This window comes from Geotrypetes seraphini, chromosome 6, assembly GCF_902459505.1.
Source record: "Geotrypetes seraphini chromosome 6, aGeoSer1.1, whole genome shotgun sequence".
Lineage (NCBI taxonomy): Eukaryota > Metazoa > Chordata > Amphibia > Gymnophiona > Dermophiidae > Geotrypetes > Geotrypetes seraphini.
Window position 1 is genome coordinate 66,450,163 of NC_047089.1, and position 14,945 is coordinate 66,465,107.

General features: G+C 41.3%; 1 protein-coding gene across 1 annotated transcript in view; it reads left to right on the top strand.

Annotated features, from left to right (window-relative positions):
- The window catches only part of NUFIP1 (nuclear FMR1 interacting protein 1), an 82,073-nt gene that overhangs the window by 19,250 nt on the left and 47,878 nt on the right, over positions 1-14,945 (top strand). The window contains exons 5-6 of the mRNA XM_033949165.1: positions 2,062-2,138; positions 14,835-14,927. Of these exons, the coding sequence (XP_033805056.1) occupies positions 2,062-2,138; positions 14,835-14,927 (170 nt within the window). The remainder of the gene's footprint in view (positions 1-2,061; positions 2,139-14,834; positions 14,928-14,945) is intronic.

The following is a 14,945-nucleotide window of genomic DNA, read 5'->3' on the forward strand; positions in this document are numbered from 1 at the left end:
AGGCAGATAGTACATTAATGTCTTGGCACAGTTCAGTATTGGAGAAGGGTTGAGAGACATCTATCCTATACTCAATTAAAACATTATATAGCTACTTTAAATCAGGAAGCTTTACAACAGTACCATAGTCATTGGTTTAAACAATTCTTTGAACAGAAGAAAGAGGAGATTTTATCGGTTTCAGGCCTTTGTAAGGTCCTTATGGGCATCTCACCCTCCAAAAGATATGGGAGTTTTGGCAGCCAGATGGGCAGGAGACTTGGTATGTCAGCCTACTATGTTAAATATGCTTAGATTGGTGTCTTGTATACCTACTTTGGGAATACCAATTTCAGGTGCTAAACTGAACTTATACGACAGCAAATTTTTAAAATTGGAGGGGGTTGCATCACCTATATGCTAGAAATGTGGCTTGGAGGTAAATTCATATTCCCATGCCTTTTGGTTTTGCCCACAAATTTGTTCTTTTTAGAAAGAGATTAGAGGTTATTTGGAAAGATTGCTGAAGTCTATGATTCCACATTGGGCACTGGGGTTCCTCCTGGATAAGTCAGAGGTCTTTGTGTTGCAGAGTGGAGGGGCTCAGCATCTATTTAGGAAAGCAGTAATACAGATCCCTCATCATATTGACAGTAGCACATTAGATTACATACCTTGATGCTCATGGAACGTAATAATGCCAGGTCTTCGCTAAAGAGGAAACAGTTGTTTCTTTCGGTGTGGGCTAATGTGGTATCTTATTTGCTACCTTGGTCTCCTTTCACATGGAGTGTAATAAAGGACAAGGAATCCTTTTTGGTAAAGTAGAGTTGGGAGACGGGGGTTATTTCAGATTAACAGGGTCTGGGGGAGGTTAGAAATAAAGGGATTGGGACTTGTATACCACATTTTGTAGTTATACAAACACACTCAAAGTGGTTTACATTCAGGTACTTCAAGCATCTGTGCCGATGGGCTCACAGTCTATCTAATATTCCTGGGGCAGTGGAGGATTAAGTGACTTGCCCAGGGTCACAGGGAGCAGGATGAGGTTTGAACCCACAGCCTCAGGGTGCTGAGGCTGTAGCTTTAGCCACTACACCACACTCTCCTCATAGACTAGATGGATTCAATACTAAAAGGGTTAAGAACAAACTCAACATCTGTCATATTTTGGGTCTAGTAGTAGTGTACTAGATTCTTCAGGATCACCGAACTCTGAAACAGCTTTACTATCCCGCTTCGGAGTCTGACCTCCCTCCAACTCTTCCGAAAACATTTAAAAACATGGCTTTTCTCTAAAATGTAATGACCTCTCACTCTTCGATATACTAAGTCTCTCTAAACTTCTACAGAGAAGTATATCCTTTATTCTTCTACTTTTCTTTGGAGTTCCTTTCTATATCAATTCCTGTAAACCGTGCCGAGCTCCACTTCTGTGGAGATGATGCGGTATACAAACTTAAAGTTTAGTTTAGTTTACCAGTGGGATGTTATCTACCTTGTGCTCTTACATACTACTTTTGTTTCATGTTCAGATGGTTCAGGGTAGGGAGGGGGACTAATTGTAGGTGTTTATACTGTCTACTATAGAAACAGTAAGGGCGACCTAGGGTGCTTAATTTTATCATTCAAGACTCGACACGTACGTGTTTCAGCCAATGGCCAGTGTAAGGTAGCATCTCTTGTTTCATTGTGGTCTACTAGAGAAACAAACAGAAATCTGAAACAGTTTGCTGTGTATTTGATTTGATTTCAAATAAAAGAGATTTAATATAAATGGTGGTTTTTGCACTTTAGTGAGTATAATATAAAATATGCTCTCTGATGGGCAGGAATCATTGGCAGTGCTGAGAGGAACTAGTTTTATCTCCAGATTATAGCAGACAGCTATGCCTTGTTTTAATGTAGGTATTTTATATATAAGCTTTAGGTTTACAGGAGCTTAGTAAAATGGTACAACAAAGCAGACAAAATATGTCTGTGGCAGCCCACTGCTAAAGAATGAGCTAGAAAATCAGGAAGAAGCAAAACGCATAGTAAAAGTTGCACAGGTGATCCATTGCAATTTTTTCCCACTAGATGCATTTTCCTGGTGCAAAGAGAATAAAATTGGACACACCCGAAGAAATCACAAAATGGAGGGAGGCAAGAAGGAAGTGAGTATTGGCTATTTGGAAGCTATGTTTCAGCAGCCTCTGATTAGCAATGAACACACCACTTTATGAAGAGATCTTTTGATTTGCCACTTCTTCTCCCCCAAACCCATTGAGAGCTTATGATTTAATAGGTAATAAAGGGCTTTAGTCCGGTTTATGAAAAACGAAATGCTCCAGCACAGCAAATGTTTGTTTTGGGAAATTGTGCTGTGTATATGTGAAACCTTACCTATAAATGACAAGATATGCAGTTATGTGGTTGGGTTTTTTTAATTATTATTTATCTTTTCCATAATCCAAAACCACATAGGGCTCCTTTTACGAAGGTGTGCTAAGCATTTTAGTGCACGCACTGGGTTAGTGCGCGCTAGCTGAAAATCTACTACCTGCTCCAAAGGAGGCGATAGCGGCTAGCACGTGCAGCAATTTAGCGCGCGCTGTTCCACGCATTAACCCTTTCAGGACCAAGGGACATATTTGTCCCATAACTTTAAAATCCTATAAATTTTGATTGGGATAGTCTACAGTTCTAAATTTGATATGTACGGATTACATGCCTTTATGTAAACAAACTGGTTCCGACATTCATTCATTAGCGTCGTTGCCAGATTGACGAGAAGATTCACTTGCCACACTGTCCATAAGCCAGAAGTTTGATTTAAAAAAAAAAAATAATGATATTTCACACAAAAAAATCAATTTTTTGGCATCTGCAAGCCCTTTTTACCATAAAAATGTCGTCAAAATCACAAAAATTGGCCTACGATCCTTATGGTCCTGAAAGGGTTAAGGCCCTAGCGCGGCTTTGTAAAAGGAGCCCGTAATCTGCAAGATATACTGAAATATACAAATTTGTCAATTACTATTGACCAAAATTACTGAAAACAAAACAAGGAAATATGATAATATTTATAGTCCACTCTTGGAGAGGAAAGGTTAGCAGAGAAGAAAACAGAGAAGATATTATCCATCAATTTTATAAATTGGACACAAATCTAACGTGGTTCATTCCGAGTTGCTGTCAAAATCACTTTACCCTCTAAGAAAAAACCCAATTGAGCGGTATGTGGGGGTTGTTTGAAGGCTAATGATAGCTCACTTAAGGGTAACTTGACAACAACATTTTAACGTCAGGCACTTTTTCCCCTGCACTAATATTAACAAGTGTATAAGAGGCAAACACAACCACCAGAATTTCCACATTTTGATAAATATTGGTCTTTGATAGACATTATACCAGTAGGATTGTCATAGTTAGAGTGATGCATGCCATAAATCAGAAGTAATTGACAGACAAAATGCTGTTCTCTCAAACACACACACACCACCCACAGTAGTTGGTGTAATAAAGAGATCCTTAGTGTGAGCCAAGAGTATTGTGCAAGCTGATAGGGTAGGGATGTTATTTGTCATAAAAATAAAGATTTTCCATATTGGGTTAGATTAAAGGGCCATCAAGTCCAGTATCCTGTCTCTGAGTACCCAGTCCAAATTACAAGTACATGGCAGGATCCCAGCATCGTACTCGGGCACTCCTACTGTTAACTTCCTGATAAATAGGGGTTTATAGATTAGGAAAAACATTAGAGGGCTGGCTGAAACTAATTTTTCCAGTTTTATCCAAAATCAAAATTGCTACCAAACTGACTAGCTATTTTTGGTTGAAACAGAAACTGCAGCCAAAACTGAAACAAAAACTGAAAACTAAAGTTTGGTTGTATGAATGTGAGCCAATAAGGCCCACTGGAGATTGTCAGAGCTTCTAGTTAGCTGCCCTTTGCTAAACCCACAAGAGCTCTCCCTTTGGTCCCAGGAACTGCAAGCACAGGCTGACAACTGGAAGAGCCATTTTAACAAAAACTTCTCATCAAGTCTGGGACATTTAGATTCTCAGGTCAATACAGATGTAGTTTAATATCCTATGAGACAGGGACTTTGTGAGAACATGTAAGATAAAATCATTACCAGCTTTCCATGTTTACCCAAACTGTACACAGCAGCAACAGAAAGGAGCATTGAGTTGATTCCCATTTCCTATTTAGTTAAGACAAACATGACATAGATTCCTACTAAAATAGGGTAAAGAAGTTCTGACACTAGTATACGATGCGGACATTATACCAGCTTGATGCACAATCCAGAATAAGAATAGCACATTGATGTCCTTGCATTCTGTAACTATATGCTGTGAAAAATTTGAATAAAGAGCAATGCATATCTGAAATTAACAGTATAAACTTGAGCAGTAATTATACTTGAAAAGAATCACTGCAGGTTACACACACACACCTCCCCCTGCACACCCACACACACCACATACAAGACACACACACACCACATACACAGTCTATGAGAAAAATCAGGTAAGGTCTCTAAAAGTAGTTTTTGAGGATTTCTGGGGCTAGGGACAGGGTTCTCCCACCTCTAAAATCAAACCCCCCCCTAATATTTTGTTTATTTAGCTCTCACGGGCCATTTTTGGCAACAGAATCATTGCCATAGCGGCCATGTTAGAGTTCCAAATTTTTGAACAAAAGCCTCTATCTGCCTCAAAATATCTTGATTTAGCTCAAAATCATTTGAGATGAACTCCTCAGGCCAGGATACCCCAGATACATGCCAGATTTATGCTGAATGGTCGGCTTAGAATCGTCTGTGTCCCACGTGCCGTGAGCCACGAGCTTAGCCTCCTCTAGTCCCTCTAGGTGTGGGGTCCCAGATAGCTTGAGTTCTGGGTCATAAATCTGGATTGGAGTTGGGAAATAGTGAAAGTGCGTTCCCGGTAATGTGCAGATGCACATCTGTCACTAAACCCCAGAGGAGACCACAGGAGTACCTGCAAGGGCCTTCTGGGCATCCTGGTCCAGGGTTTGCTCCAGAATTTCTTAGTATGATGTACGAAGCATACTTGAATTACTGTGGTCACATCAACTCCCGGGAATATCGGCAATGGTAGAGCTAAGGGTTCTCCCCTCTAAGGGCACAGTTCCCCTAAAGCAGAGTCATGCGCAAGATATGGGAGTTCAGTCTGAAGAGGACTGGGATAAGTGGATTTTGTGTTTATGCCTTTACTTTTCCAGTCAGGTGCTCAGTAGTAGGAGATTCTGTATCTCTCTTGGGAAAGCCAGGTGGCAGCCCTGGATCTCAGAAAGGATCTGACTGTGTGTAGTCTGTTTTAAGCTTACATCACTTTTGGAGAGTCTCTCTAAGAATTTAAGTTAGAGTCGCTACAAACCTCTACTGCTCAGTGCTCATTCATGAGCAGCACCAGGGCTCAGACTACATGCTTTCCCTCCCATCTGGGCATTACTAAAATGTAAGACCATTGTGAGGTCCCAGAGGGTGGCAAAGGCCATGCCAAAACTTTACCTGATGGGCACAGATTTTAATCGGCTGTTTTCTTCCGCTGAAGGTGGATTCCATGGTGCACCTCCTTACCCAATGAAGGTGGAGTGGTGTTGAAAGATGCCCAAGACTGCAGGCTCAATTTCGGCCTTAAAGAGTCAATTTGAGGCTGCGGCGTTGAGGTTGAAGGTGGCAGCAGCAGCGTTATACATTGCATGTGCTTGCCACTCTAGATTGGGTCTTGCTCCATGGGTGGATGCCAACGTGGATCCCCATTTCCTTATATTGGGAGTGGATTATGTGGCAGATGCTCTGTACGACCTATCCAGGGTCTTGAGCAAGGACTCTGTGTATGCTATATCCACCTGTATAATGTTATGGATCAGACAGTGGGTGGAGATTCCTTCTCAAAGGCTACTCTGAGCAAGTTGCCTTTTAAAGGTCAGGTGCTTTTTGGCAAATGGCAGGATGATCTGATGGCCAGTATGGTAGATCATAAGCCAAAGTCTTTGCCAGACAGTAGGCCAAGGACCTCTAGGGGGTCAGGTTAAGGAAATTTTCATGGCTTGCTGCACTTCTGTCATGGGTACAGAATAGATCTCCTTGGACCACTGTATCCTGGACATTATTCAGGAGGGGTACATGCTATAGTTCTTTCACCCCTTCCAGACTCTGTGGATTCTCCAGTGAGAAAGCAGTTTAGAGTCCAAGCGTCTGTAAAGAGGCTCGTAGATTTAGGAGCCATAGAAGCCAACCCAGACAAAATATTAGGCTTAGGCAGATACTTGATCATGCCCAAAAGAGACTCCAAGGACTGGAGACCAATTCTGGATCTCAAGGTGGTCAATGCAGCTCTCAAGATATCCTGCTTCTGCATAGAGACTGTTTGGTCAGTCATGGAAATTGTAGTTCCAGGGATATTTCTTGCCTCTTTGGATTTACTAGAGTCCTTTCTACATATCCCCATTTTGCCAGATCACAGAATGTTCTTGAGATTCCATGGCCTGGAGCAGCACTTCAGTTCTCGATCCTTCTGTTTGGGCTGGTGACTGCATCACATAATTTCACCAAGATAATGGTTTCACCAAGGTAATGGCAGCACACTTTCGTAAGGAAGGGATTCAAGTACATCCATACCTAGATGATTGGCTATCCGAGCTCCTTCTGAATTCAAAGGCAGGAAGGCAGTGCAGAGGGTGTGACAGCTTCTGCAGAGCCTGGAAAAGACGCAGTCTCAGGAGTTCTGGTCATCCGTTTCAACACAAACGGAAGCTCGCAAAGAAAAGATCATGCATCAGATCAGGGAGATTCAGGACAAACCAGCGCTGACTTTAGTCACCTTTTCCCAAAGATGGTCGCATATGTGTAAATGGCTTTTACAAAATTACTTCCGAAGTGGATTATGTAGGCCAGGCCACTAGGTGGTGTGATCTGTCTGCCTATTTCTCAAAATTCCTTTATGCCTATGTGTTGCAGAAACAAGCCTAGATCTGACTACTTTATGTCCTTGTCATGTTGCCTACAGAGTCACCTTGTTTGGTTAGGGATGTAGTGAAATTCCATCATGGGTGGTTTCTTAGAAAATTTAATTAAGTGGAAAAAATGTAATTGCTTGCAGTATCAACCAGGTGAATCTAGTTCCCAAAGCAGAAAAAAGTACTTTATTAGACTGTACAAAATTTTAAAAAAGAGACAAAATGTTTAAAAGAAAACCAATGAATTAATTGATTGAGATAGTGGCCTAAAGGGATTGTCTCTACACAAAGATTCTTGTTTGCTTTCATTTCAAATATTTTGTATCTGAAATAGTGGCTGGACCCTCCCCCTATGATATAGAATTTAGTACTGGTATTTTGGAGCAGCAAGTGTTTCAGTATTATAAAATTTTGAATGGGACAGATTTCGGACAGGCAAGGAGACTGTTTATAAGGATGATCTGTTCACCAAATTGTATAGATGTTTATTTCTAGTAAATTGAGAAAGATTCAAGGTGAGGAGGGGGAAGCTAGAGGTCTTTTAGTATTTGAAAGGTTTTTAGAGTTAAAAATATTATTGTGCCATTATTTGTCTTTTTTTTGTTTGGTTTTTATTATCTTTAGAATGTTAGATTGTGGTCCATCTAGAAATTAAGATATGTTGATATGCAATTAATCCTCCATTGCTCCAGGTACAAAATAAGTATCTGTATATATGGAAACCACTTTGACTGTGTAACCACAAGGGCGGTATACAAGTCCCATCCCCATCCCCATCCAACATATGCTGTATAAAAAAAAAGAAGAGGATAGGAACTTTTCAAATTAATTTTGGGCTACTTTTACTAAACCGCTGAAGAGCATCTATCTGTTGAGGTAAATGCTCCTATGCTCATTCAGTTCCTATGAGCATTGGAGCATTTACCTCGCTGGCTCTATGAGCATCGGAGCATTTACCTCACTGGCTCACAGTAAAGTTCTTCTGTGGTTTAGTAAAGCCCAGCATTTGTTATTGTAATAGGTAGAGCAAATTGGTCTGTGAGCAGCATGAATGTGTCTCTCTAAATATGCTCAATCAAATAAAAATCTCAAATGCTGCACAAAGGTACTTAAAAATCACTGGTAGAGGCAGCTAAGCCAATAGACTAACCCAGAACGACCACACTAGTCACAAAATTGCCTCGCTCATCAAAATAAATAATTAATTAAAGTGAAACGTACCTTCAGAGTGAGGTAGTAAGGTTGGGGAGACGGTAACAAAGTCGCCACTCCAACGCTTATCTAGATGGCTCAATCAGTGAGTCCACAAACTCACTCTTCAGCCACATACCATCACAGGGTACGTACGTGTGCATGAATGAAATGTGAACATTTTAAAAGTGCAAATATTTCAAATTTAATGCAAATTAACTTATGAAGCAATTTAGTGATAGAAGTATTTAAACAGTGTGGCACACTGAAGCAGTCGCACGTTCCTCCGTGTATAACATGGTAAACTTTAAAAAAAACAAACACTTAGCTTATTTCTTTGAACAGTTCAGCATTCTGGTGATTGAAGTTACTCCCTGAAACAGTAGACCTCATTAAATGTTTTGACTGGACGTGGTTTCAGGGACACAGAACGCCCCTTCTTCAGGAACCAACCCTAAACCCAAGCAGAAGCCAGACGCCGCCAGATTTGACTCTCTAATTATTCATTTCTATCTCTATCTCAGTCTTTATATTTTATTTTATCTTTATTTTTCATAAATTGTCTCTTCAGGTACTTTAGTTAGATTGTGAGCCTTTGGGACAGTTAGGGAATTTCCAAGTACCTACCTTATTTATTTTTATTTATTGTATCTTTTAATTAATTCATTTTTGTAAACTGCTCAGAAACCTCACTGTTATTAGCGGTATATAAGAATTAAATTAAATTAAAATATTTGAAAGTCACAAAAAGAGCAGCTGTAACCAATAGATAGGAAAGTAGCGTTACACACCCACACACAAATATAACGCGTGCTAGCCGTTTTAGCACATGCTAAACGCTAATGCGTCCATAGAATTTAATGGACGCGTTAAGCGGGCACTAAAACGGCTAGCGTGCCTTAGTAAAAGGACCCCCATAATGCACAATTGGTGAATAATGAAGTAAAATATTTTATAAGTGAAGTGTACCCTCAGTGCGAGATGGTAAGGTTATAGGGCTAGCAACAAAAGTCGTTACCCCAGCAGTGCTTAACTACAACGGCTCATTTATCGTGAGCATAAGCTCACGCCACTGCCGCACACCATCATAGGGTACACTGGTGTGCAAATTATATGTGAAAACTCAACAAAAATGGTTTTTATATAAATCAATTGTTATATAAAGGTGAGAACGCTCTCCCCTGACAAAAGCCTCCTGAAAGCTGATAGTTGCAAAAAAAAAAAAAAAAAGTCACTTAGCTACCTGTGTCACTTTTACCATCTTGTTACTGTTTTTAAGCTTTGGTTTAAGTACCACATGTAACTGTCATTTCAGTTGTCTTACTGTGCATGGTTCAGAAACATTTTGTGCACACTACCGAAAGGTCTTAGAATTCTGGTTCTTATTCTTAGTTGAAAGCAACTTTATTGGCATATGAGGTTAGGGAAGCAGGCAGTTTTAAAATGAAAAACTTCATCAAGGATACAGTGACCTTTCAAGAAAATTCAACCAAAGAAGGAAAGACCTGTTCTCATTGGATTTTATATTAGACTAGTGTTTAAGCCCGTTACATTAACGGGTGCTAGAATATATGCCTGTCTGTCTTTGTTTATTTATGTCTCTCTCCCTGCTCCTGTCTCTTTCTTCCTTTCTTTTTGTCTCTCTCCCTCCTGCTATTTTTCTCTCTCTCTCTCCCTGGCACTCTTTGTCTGTCTGTCTTTCTTTCTGTCCATAGGTAGCAAGCAGGAGTTTTACTCTGCAAATCGATAGTGTTGGTGTAACGACCCTGAAGCAGTGGCTTAAAAGCCACAAAACGATCGTTGGCCTGGCTCTTTTCCTAACTAGCTTGTTTTTCTAATTAGTTTTGACTATTTTCAGGCTCCCACCTGCCAGTAATAAGTTATATGGAAAAGTTTTTTGCCAGTGACGCTTGGGTGGAAGAGAGTGGGTACAGCTCTCCGTGTCTGAGGCTTTTCATTCGCCTTAAAATACTTTTTCTGGCGTTGAACATTTTGTGGTTCCATAGTGGAATATGTTAAGACCATAGCAGATCACTGTAAATCAGTCTGTGAGCCTTCCTCCCCCACCCCCCCTTACACTTTTCTTTCTTCCTGTGCCATTTCAGTAGATGGTGCTGGAACAAGTAAATACATGTGTATGCCCTCCACAACACAGCAGTGAGGTATAGACTTCTGAGCATGAACTTGGCCTTAAGCCAAGATCATTGGCATATGGCAGTACTGATGATGTCATAATTACACTTGTAAAACTTCTGTGACATACATAGTGTTTGATACTATAAAACCGCTGAGCATTCATGACTAGCTCATAGGACTGCTTCTGATGAAAATGTCAAGGTACATTTGTGTGAAGAAATAGGTGATAAAAGAAAAAAAGATTTATTTTGAAGATAAGCTAGTAATTGTTGATTTTTCACAGGGTTTTTTTTTTTTTGTTCTTGTTTGCTTAATAATTAATGCATTAAAGTTGTGGGCAAATTGGAAATGTTCTAATACCCTGAGTTCTCTTGCAGGGGAAATGGGTTTTTAGTACATGCTGGGGAACTGTATTGGATGGAAGACATGTTTTAGATTGAAGTTGCCATGGTAGCCTATTGATGAAGCATTTTTTTACTTTTTAAATAAAAATGTTGTATTGGCAGTTTAGGTTAAGGAGTTATTTGATTTTAGTTTCTTTACTCAATGTTTCCCAAATGTATGTTCGGAGCAAGTTACATATTTGGGTGTAGTGTTATTGGATTTAGGTACATATTTATGAACCCTTTTACTAAGTTGCAGTAAGTGCTACTGTATGCTTATAATGCTCCTCTTTCCTCCTAAACTCTCTGCTCCTCCTCCTCCTTTCTCCATCTCGGTTAATAATACCATCATTGTTCCAGTCTCCTCTGCTCACAACCTTGGACTGGTCTTCGATTCTGACCTCTCATTTTCTATACATATCCAACAAGCTGCTAAGACCTGTCGCTTCTATCTCTTCAATATCACAAAAATTTGCCCCTTCCTTTCTGAGCACCCTACCCGGACCCTTGTCCAAGCTCTCGTAACCTCATGCTTAGATTACTGCAATCTACTCCTAACTGGTATCCCGCAGTGTCACCTCTCCCCCTTGCAATCTGTGCAAAACTCTGCTGCACGACTCGTCTTCTGCCAACCTCGCTACGCTCATGTCACCCCTCTCATGCAATGGTGCGCCCGCATCTGGAGAGTACTGCGTCCAGTACTGGTCGCCGTACCTCAAAAAGGACATGGCGATACTTGAGGGAGTCCAGAGAAGAGCAACTAAATTGGTAAGAGGTATGGAAAACTTTTTGTACGCTGACAGGTTGGAAAAGCGGAGACTTAGAGGGGACATGATAGAAACCTTCAAAATCCTGAAAGGCATAGAGAAGGTAGACAGGGACTGATTCTTCAGACTGTGGGGAACCACAAGTACAAGGGGGCACTCGGAGAAATTGAAAGGGGACAGGTTTAGAACAAATGCTAGGAAGTTCTTCTTTACTCAGAGGGTGGTGGACACATGGAACGCGCTCCCGGAGGTTGTGATAGGGCAGAGCACGCTACGAGGGTTTAAGGAAGGTTTAGATAAATTCCTGAAGGATAAGGGGATTGAGGGGTACAGATAAAAGTAGAGTATAGAAAAAGTCAGGGACCACCTAACAGGTCATGGACCTGATGGGCCGCCGCAGGTGCGGACTGCTGGGCACGATGGACCTCTGGTCTGACCCAGCGGAGGCAACTTCTTATGTTCTCTCCTTAAGTCACTTCACTGGCTCCCCATCTGCTATCGCATACAGTTTAAGATCTTATTGCTGACTTACAAGTGTGTTCATTCTGCTGCCCCTCAATATCTCTCCTCGTTTCTCCTTACACACCTCCCAGAGAACTCCATTCCTCAGTTAAGTCACACTTAGCGTTACCCTTCTCCTCCAATCCAGACTTCATTCCTTTCATCTAGCTGCCCCCTATGCCTAGAATTAATTACCTGAGTTTGTCCGTCAAGCCCCTTGCCCTTCTCTTGTTTAAAAGCAGACTGAAAACCCACCTTTTTTTATATATTACTTTCAATCCTTAATCCTACTCTGCCCTCCAACCCAGCCCGCTGATTAACCATTCTCCTTATCTGTTTCCATGACATCCTGTTTGTTTGTCTTGCCTGTTTAGATTGCCTGTGTAGACTGTTTTCTTATTCTTTGTGACTGTGCAGCACTGCGTGTGTCTGGTAGCGCTATAGAAATAATTACTAGTTGTAGGACACTTTGAGGGTGATAACTGCCAAATGGGCATGTCATAAAAACTACTTTTCATTTTCCTTAGAGGGATGTGTCAGGAGGAGGAGAGTTGTCATTCCTGTGTTAATCAGATAGGATGGCTATACAAAATAAGGGTTCGTAAGTGCTTAGAGGAAACTTTTTAGAGTTCAGAAAACAGCGTCACATCCCACTCAGCATGTCTCCAATTCTTTCAGTAACTGCACTTCGTTGAAGAACTACCCCATTCAAAGTTATGCGGTGCAATATAAACTTTCCATAAGACACAGTTCACTTATCTGCATGCTGAATTGAAGGTTTGTGCTCAATTTCAGGTTCTTTTGGATTCTGACATGTTTTGACAAAGCTACCTCAGAGAACCCTAATCCAAAATCTGCTCCAATAAAGCTTGTTCTTTAACTTGCCATTGAGAGATGTGGAGAACATGCTGAGTGAGGCATGACCCCATTTTCTGGTCTCTAAATAGTTTCCTCTGATCACTTATGAACACTCCTTTAATCTCATGTGGTTGGTATAGGGCTATTGGTTTGGCAGTCCAGGCAGCATGTGTAAAATAAAAGTACCTTTACAAATATTTAGTATTTTGGTAATTTTTTAATGTCACTCACTAATGGCAACATTAGCACATGTAAAGGAAAAGCACCAGTAATGCTGCTGAATCTAATCACTGGTCACAGTGAACTTCGCTTACTGTATGAAAAAACTCATAAGCAATAAGGTAGAGAAAAGAAGCCTCAGACTTTAGTGGCAGATCTCGCAAATTAATTTGCCAAAATGATTACCTTCTTATTATGTTAGATTGCTATTATTTTGTTACTATTGATATATTGTTGTTTCTGTACAAGTAGATTTTTGCTTGGTCCTTTTTTAAAATTTAATTTTAATTAGAATTTAAATGATAAAGGGTTATGGGCAACAGGTCTGTAATATTTATTGGCCAAATAGACTGGGTGTCTTTGTTTCATACTTCTGGGAGTGAACAATAGTGAACATGCTTTCTCCTTCTCTTGTTCTACCCATACCATATTCATGTAAATGCCTATTGTATGTACTCAAATATAAACCGGTCCGAAAATAAACCGAGGTAACCTTTTTCCTCAAAAAAAGGAGGGAAAAAGGTTGACTCGAATATAAACCAGTGGTTTATATTCAAGTACTGGTTCCGAGCAGAAGCGACCCATCCTCCCTTCCCTGGTATCCTGTCTGCCAGCTCTGCAGCCAAACAGCCAGCCAATATGCCCCCCTTCCCAAAACGGCTGCTCTCCCAGACCCACCACAGGCCTCCAGTACTGCCCTGGTGGTCCAGTGGTGCAGACAGTCGGTCTGCTTCCCTTCCCGGACCCACCGTGGGCCTCCAGTACTGCCTGATGGTCCAGTAGAACTGGGAACCGGAGCTACCTTAAATCCCTCCCTCCTAGTTATTTTTGGCAACTAGCTCGCCCCTCCCCTCCCTGTCCCCCTGCAGGTCTACCTTAGGTCCCCGGTGGTCCAGTGGTGAGGCGGGGCAGGGGCTCGGGATCTCGCAGCAGTCATTTTTTTTCACTATATAGACTGCCGGGCATGAGTGTAAAGGGATCACCCCTGTCCCGCTTCATCGCTGGACCACCATGGACTAAGGTAGACCTGCAGGGGGACCAGGAGGGGAAGGAAGGGGATGGGCAAGCTAGTTGCACAAAGTTGCTGGGAGGGAGGAATTGACAGCAGCTCTGGATCCCCGCACCATTGGACCATCAGAGCAGTACTGGAGACCCGCAGTGGGTGCAGGATGGGGTTAACTCAAATATAAACTGAGCCACCCATTTTTGGGGCCATTTATTTTGTTGAAAAATCTCGGTTTATATTTGAGTATATATGGTACATGTGCACATATAAGAGCCCACTGCATACTTTTATATGTGCATATACTGTAGGGTAATTCCAAAGGTATTTTCCATGTATAAAACAGCCTTTAAATGCAGAGAATATCTTCTAAAGTTTTAAGTCAGTGGAACCCAGAAACCAGCGAGTTGCTGTTTTGGGCTATCTAAGGGCTCCTTTTACGAAGGTGCGCTAGTGTTTTTAGCGCACGCACTGGATTAGCATGTGCTATAGCATGCGCTAGCTGAAAAACTACCACCTGCTCAAGAGGAGGCGGTAGCGGGTTAAGGCCCTAACGCACCTTCATAAAAGGAGCCCCAAGTAGCTATGGAAAGGGTGATGGGTGCACAGAGCAGCCTCCCAGAGGAAGTATTGAAGATGAAGACTGTCTGATTTCAGGAAAACATGGGACAAACGTAACATAGAGAATCTCTCTTAAGGGAGAAGAAAGGGTTGTAGAGCTTAGTAGTTGATATGGATGGAAAGACTAGATAGGCTGTATAGTATTCCTTGGTTTTCTGTTTCCTTCAATTTTTTTTTTTGCGCTTCTCTGTTTTTAGAAACTACCCAACACTGGCAAAAATCAAACAGAAAAAAATGCTAGAAAAAACAAAACAGCAGAGGGGAGATGTGCTGACAACACCTCAGTTTGGGTATGTATCCAGGGAAAT